The following is a 6,473-nucleotide window of genomic DNA, read 5'->3' as shown; positions in this document are numbered from 1 at the left end:
GGGGCAGCGGAGGAGGCTTTAAAAAACAACAGCCCCCCCCACACCACCACACACACAATAATTGAATTTATTATTATTGCCGTCTCGCCGACTTGGGGAAAGGGGGATCGATCTTCGATCAGGAAGATGGCTGCTGGCTGGCTGCTGGTCTTTAGCCTGACACTTTTCCAGTCCCTGGTGATGAACCACTCCTCGGAGGGACCTTTCCCTTCGGCCACCACGTAAGTCCCCTCGGGGTCCGGAGGTCCGGGGCTGGGGTGTGTGTGTGTGGGGGGGCATGGTCGGGGCGGGGGGGTACGGCGGCATCTCTGTGCCGGGGAGAGCGCGGCGCCGGCGAAAATACAAAGGGAAATAAAGTAAGTCCGTGAGGAAAGTGGCGGTGAGGTAAAATTGCAGGATTTCGGCTGGTTTTTGCTTGGGAAGGAGTGAGGGTAGCGGAGGGTCCCTCCGGGGCGAGGGGAGTGCGCCGGTGGCGGTACTTTTGAGCTGAGGGCTTCGCCTCCCGGAGCCGCTCCGCCGCGGCTCCCGGCTCCCAACACCCCCCCGCCGGCTCGGCCGCGCTGAGAGGAAAGTTTCGAGTTACACTGAGCCCGCCCCCTCCTCCCACAAAGGTTAGTTCAGCCTGGCCGGAGTTTTAACGCTATTAAAAAAAAAAAAATAAAAAATTAAAATTTTAGCCATTCGATTAAAATTCACCCAAAAAGCAGATTTTTTTATTTTTTGTTTTTCTTCTCCTGTTTGCGGCCGGCGTGTGAGACAGGGCGGGCGAGCATCGCTCGGAGTTTTGAGCCTGTGCTGAGGCTCAGCCCGACCCGGCCGTGTTCCCGCGCACACCGCGGCTGTTTTGACAGTGGCGGGGTTCGGTTTCTGTCCCCGGAGGCGGGGGGGGGTGCCGGGTGCGCGCAGCCGTGTGCCATACCGGAGGGGCTTCGGCACGCCTAAAGCTCCCCAAGTACAGAACTGTCTCCTTCAGCGCTGGCCTCGCAAACCCTTCCTGCTCCCAAATCACCTTTGCCAGGGCTGAGGGATGCCCTCGGTGCCAGCAGCTTTCTGGTTGGCGTAGCCGTGAGATAGAAATCTTTAAAGCATTAGCATGGAAGTGTTGCCCAGAGCAGGGCAAAGAACACATAACGTAAGTACGCAATAAAAGAAAGGCAAAAATAAGCCAATACATCACATTTAAGATTCGCCTACAGATTGAAAAAAAAAATAATTAAACAAGAAACCTACACCAAAACACTATAGAGTAATGACCGTGTCTTCTTCCTTTTAATTCTTGCTTCCTCACCTTATTATTTTTATATTTATTTTTTTTTTAAGCATTTACCTTAGTCCCTGAATCTGGGTTAAAGCTACCAGTAGTTAACTTTTAAGTGGATGACTCATTTTAATGCATTTTACATAAGAAAACCAGTGTTAATGGTAATGTCTTTCCTATTGTGTAACGCTGGGTAGAATTTATTGCCCTCGTTCATCCTGTGCAGAAGGATGAGTTTACAGCAATTACCAGCAATGCATTTTCACCAATTAGTACTGCTGGTAGGTTTTTATAATTGGATTCAGTTCTGAGTATCAGTTCCATTATGAAAGACTCAAAGGGATGCTCACAGTATTAAATGAAAGAAAGGCATACAAAGATAAGTGTAAAATAACCACTTAATATCTTCTAAGTTGAACAAATATAGCCTTTCATTGAAGGGAAAATTATCTTTTAAAATGTTATCGTTTTGCAGTTTATAAAGATGTGGCATGTAGAAGCAAAGAGTGACAAAATACAAAGCCAGGGCTTTTTCAGTCAGTGCTTTTCTTGTGTTTGAGCTCTTGTATTTACTGTTTCTTATTGAGCTGATAAGGTTACCATACACAATTAATTACAGTATCTTCTACATAGATTTTTCTAGTTTTAAAAGAGAAGGAAATGTGAAAACTAGTCAAATTAAAATAATACTGTACGAAAAGAATATTATATAATTTAAAATAGAAGTCTAGATCACTTTTTAGCCTAACGCGACGTGGTATTTCCTTAAAACTGTTTTTGTCCCTCTGTCCATGTTTGCTAATTCCCTTCAGAATGTACCTTTTTTGCCAGTCATGATAATAGAGATTGTCAACAGGGAAACATATTACATAATATATCTTTAATTGTAACTATACTTATGATTAAGTAATTCAGAATATGATGTTAGTCAATAGCATTTTCATGTTCTACACAATCTACTTGCTTTTGGCTTTCTTTTTTTCTCATTATTATTCTACAATATTGAAATATTGTAGAAAAAATCTATAGCACCTGTCCATCCTTCATTGTAATGTTTCCCCTTTGAAATTGAATCAAAGTGTAAATAAGGCTTAGTTCATTTAGAAGACAGCACAACAGGTTGGTGCAGGAAGAGCTGCTTTGCAAAAAGTAGCGATGTAACAGGTGAAAGAGAAAACAATTTTTGGATTCTTTTTTAGGTCTTGTCAGCGATGTTTTGTTTCCTACTATAGATTACAAATGGGGAAGAACAAAGAGAAGTGACGCAAATGCCCTTAATGTAAAAGATTTTATATTTTAAGAACAGTAAAAATAGGAAAAAATCACAGGAGAAGAGGATAAAGAAAAGAAAGGGTATTAACAATTGAAGAACTGAAGGTTTGCTGATATTATGTTCTTAGCTATCTGCTTTCTCCCCGTTGTTTTCAGTCTCTTTTCCTCTTCGTTAAAAAGTTGGTCTGAAGAAGCAGTATTTCCCAGCTGTTGTATGAAAAATGTGCATATTCAGGGCTATATAGTTCATGATTTCATCAACAACTCATTATTGTACAATCACTTTTCCTTCAGTCATCTGTTCCTTCTGCATCAGTAAATATTTTAACATGTGCTTTTACTAAAACATTCAGAAGTCTTTATCACCAATACAGTAGTATACGAGTATGAAACAGTTTTAGCAAAAAATGCTGGATGTTTAAGCAATGCCTGTTTGATAAAATCTCAGTCATTTGTTTAATTTTACCTCTCTAACCAGGCAAAAAGGCTCTGATACATTTACCCACCAATACATAGAGAATTTCCAGTGAAGGATTGCGCTGTATGAAATGGGAACCTTAATTTTTCAGTGAAAATCTGAGCAGGTGGTATCGTTGTATTTGTTGCTTCCCAGGGTGGAATATCTCACCACAAATATTGAAGACTTTTCTTTAATGAACTGTTTAAGTATAGCAGTAATTATGTCTTGATCTTTAGCTATAAGGCTTAAGTACTGATTGATACATATTAAGTTTCATTAAAATGCATCATTTTCATTGTATCATATATTAGGGATCTATTATATATTGGTACAGGATATCTTGCTCTTACTTTTAACATAGCAACTCTAAATACCTCAATTATATATGCAGCATAGCAGATATTTTGCACTTGTGTGAGAATATTGTTGTATGTAGTACTCCTGTCACCATAACTACACTACTGCTAACGCAGGACGTGAGGCACTTCTTCCTTTGTAGCCATATATATTTATTTATCATCTGCATCTACACAGACTTCAGGAAAAATTGCTATCACGTACATGTAGTTTGTATGTTTCCTGATAAAGGTAGCATAGAACTCACCTTATTTCTGTTCTTTTATCTCTACTGCATCAAAATAGATAGTCTTGAGTTTAAAAATATGTTGTAATTCTTAAGTATACTTTTAAAAGAGTATGTCTTAGCAGTGTTGATATTTTTACTGATAGTGAGTAGTGTACGATATAAAGATATACCTGCTGCTTCCTGGTGAGAAAAATGTCTGTACTGATTAAAAAAGAAAAGAAACCCCAACCAACAAAACAAACCAGATATTTTAATTTTGATGAACCTACAGATGAAGCCGTTCAATATCAATGGTACTGTTTCTGTAATTGCATCATTCTGGACATAACTTCACAGGTGTTTTTAATTTATTTTCTCTAATTTTCCTTCCCTGTTCATTTTCTCTATTTCCTTTATCTTTTATTCTTCTTTCCTCCTCAGTCACCTGCTCGGTATATAGAGATTAAATTATGCATTACATTCAAGACTGATCTGTTACTTAGATAAATTGGTGTTAACCATCTGAGGAGAAAAATAATATACAGAGGATAAAAATAATATACATATTAATAGATATATATTTATGCAGGCAGGAAATTTTTAGAAAAGAAGTTGTATGTTCCCATTTTTTGTTTGCATGAATCATCGTTGCTGTTTCGGTGTCATTAGGACAAGTCAGGGAAGTCTATATGAGTCATATGAATTAGGGCTCTCACAACTGGGACATTCGTATTTTTGGTTTCTGCACATGGACCTAACAAGTGTAGATCTTACTGAGAATGTAGCTGGACTTGGTACACAGCATCGTTTCCTATATAAGATCAGTGACCGAATGTAGATACAAGATATTTATGATGTACTCTTTTCATCTGTTTCCACGGTCAGACTTAGGGATTTTGACACCTCTCATATACATATAATCTTATTTTTAGTATAAAGTCTGTGATAGAAGAAAGCCAATTTTATTGCTGATATTAATTAGAAAAGACAGCCGCCTTAACGGATTGTAAAATATCAGGCTCCTGCTCATTTGAAAATTGTGTTTTCCAGTCTATTTAAAAATCTTCATTATTAGGAAAAATAACCTGCTGAAGTGTACCTTCATATCAGTGAACTGGAAAGAAAGCCAAAAGATGTAATCTACTTAGAATCAGGGAAGAAAACACCTCTTAGTGTTTTCTCAGCAGCACATGTCTGAAATGCTGAGCATTACGCAAGATGTATAGACCCACCGATATTTTAAAAAGTATCACTCCCATCCATTCTTCTAGTAGAAACACAGTTAAAGACAAGTGCGTAACAGCTTGTTGAATGGTGTTGGTTTCTTTTTGTGAGTGTCTCTGTACATGCAGTGGTGATAAATGCAAATTATTTGCATCCACAAAGCATTTTTCTGGTTTACGTATTTTATGATGTAAATTGTGAATGAGTATTTTTTATTATTGTTTTCCTTTTTTTTTTGTTTGTTTCCTTCTTAGACATTTATGCTGGAACCTCAAAATTAACAAATTCTATAGATTTACAATTTATTAGGTATGCAAATTCAGCTGAAAACAGCAAAAGAGATACTGATCATAAGAGATGAAATTTCATTGAAATAAATCAGCATTGTAGAGGTTCTTGCCATCTTTCATTTTGCAGTGATGCTATTTTCAGAACTGCATTGCTCATACCCTGCAAAATGATTTTATCCAAGAATTCAGCTGCTAGAAAGAGAGCTGGAGCTTGGCAGCACATTAGTCTGAAATGTATTCATTGTTAAATAGAAGGCCTGTTGTACAGATCTTAAAAATATTTATCTAGCAGAGCATTTTAAATTGATGGAAGCACGGTCAAATTATTATTACTTTAATCTTTTGTAACAAAGAAACAAAATAGACTATAGTTGCCCACTGATAACTGTGATCTGACACGCTTATGCCTTTATCCTTCCCTTCTGCGAGCATCCTTTACCCAAGGTAGGATTATCTTCTGGACCAACGTTTGACTTAAACCGCTGGAAGATAGGGGTTGCAGTTGAGGAGCATTTTAGTAGTTTAAGAGAAAAATGACTCATTCTCTCTGTTGTTGAACATAGCAGGAACAGAATTGAGCCCCAGACTGTTTTGTAATGCTTTGCAGCAATACAGGAGCTTTTGATCCCTATATGCTTGGGTTGCATGTCATGCTTAAAGCGCTTATAAAGATCTTAAAGACAAAAGCTGATATTATGGACTACAGAAAATGTTGTTTTCTAAACCCTTGTTAAAATATTTGCTTTAACAAAACAAAAGATTTACCAGAACGCAATACTGGAATAAAACTGTTGAACCATAGCTATAATTTGGTAAAGGCAGATGTCATCCTTTATTTATGCCTTCTATAAATGCTGAATCAGACTTCTTGAAGGAAGGAATGACAGCTCAGTGTCCTCGATGTCCAGGCAAAACATATCTAGCACCTTGAAAATACACATAACTTAAGAACTACAAAATAATAACTGCGTTTCTGCTCCTACCCCTGGGCAGCGCCTGTGCATTGTGTCTTAGGTCACTCTTAGCCCATTCCCACATCAGCTTTTTCATTCCTTCTCCAGCTGCTGCAAGACAGGTATCAATGAATACTTAAATGATTTGCCTTTGAGACTACAGCTCTGATTTATTTCTCTTGTGGAATCTATTAAATAGCTCAGCTTTTCTCAAATGTATGTTGAGCAATGCTCTCTTCTGTCGGATCAGACCGAGAGCTGGATTTTGCATCAGTTGGGCCGTTGCTTACTATAGCAAATCGGTCATTGCTATTGCAGAGTGTTGGGATCCTTCTTTCCCTCCTGATTTCCCATAGTAAAAGAGAACTGGAATCAGTATTGTTTGCAGAATATGATTTTTATGTCAAGCACTACTGTGTAACACACACAGTAGTGATGCAGGAGTGGCTCA

The 6,473-nt window shown here is 38.2% G+C and overlaps 1 protein-coding gene across 1 annotated transcript in view; it reads left to right on the top strand.

Annotated features, from left to right (window-relative positions):
- Positions 1-13: 13 nt before the first annotated feature.
- CACNA2D1 (calcium channel, voltage-dependent, alpha 2/delta subunit 1) overlaps positions 14-6,473 on the top strand; it is a 420,200-nt gene continuing 413,740 nt past the window's right edge. The window contains exon 1 of the mRNA XM_009882926.1: positions 14-221. Coding sequence (XP_009881228.1) covers positions 127-221 — 95 coding nt within the window. The 5' untranslated portion in view covers positions 14-126. The remainder of the gene's footprint in view (positions 222-6,473) is intronic.

Source organism: Charadrius vociferus, unplaced genomic scaffold (genome assembly GCF_000708025.1).
Source record: "Charadrius vociferus isolate BGI_N301 unplaced genomic scaffold, ASM70802v2 scaffold32, whole genome shotgun sequence".
Lineage (NCBI taxonomy): Eukaryota > Metazoa > Chordata > Aves > Charadriiformes > Charadriidae > Charadrius > Charadrius vociferus.
Note: the sequence above shows the minus strand (reverse complement) of the source record. Positions and strands in the feature narration are given on the sequence as shown.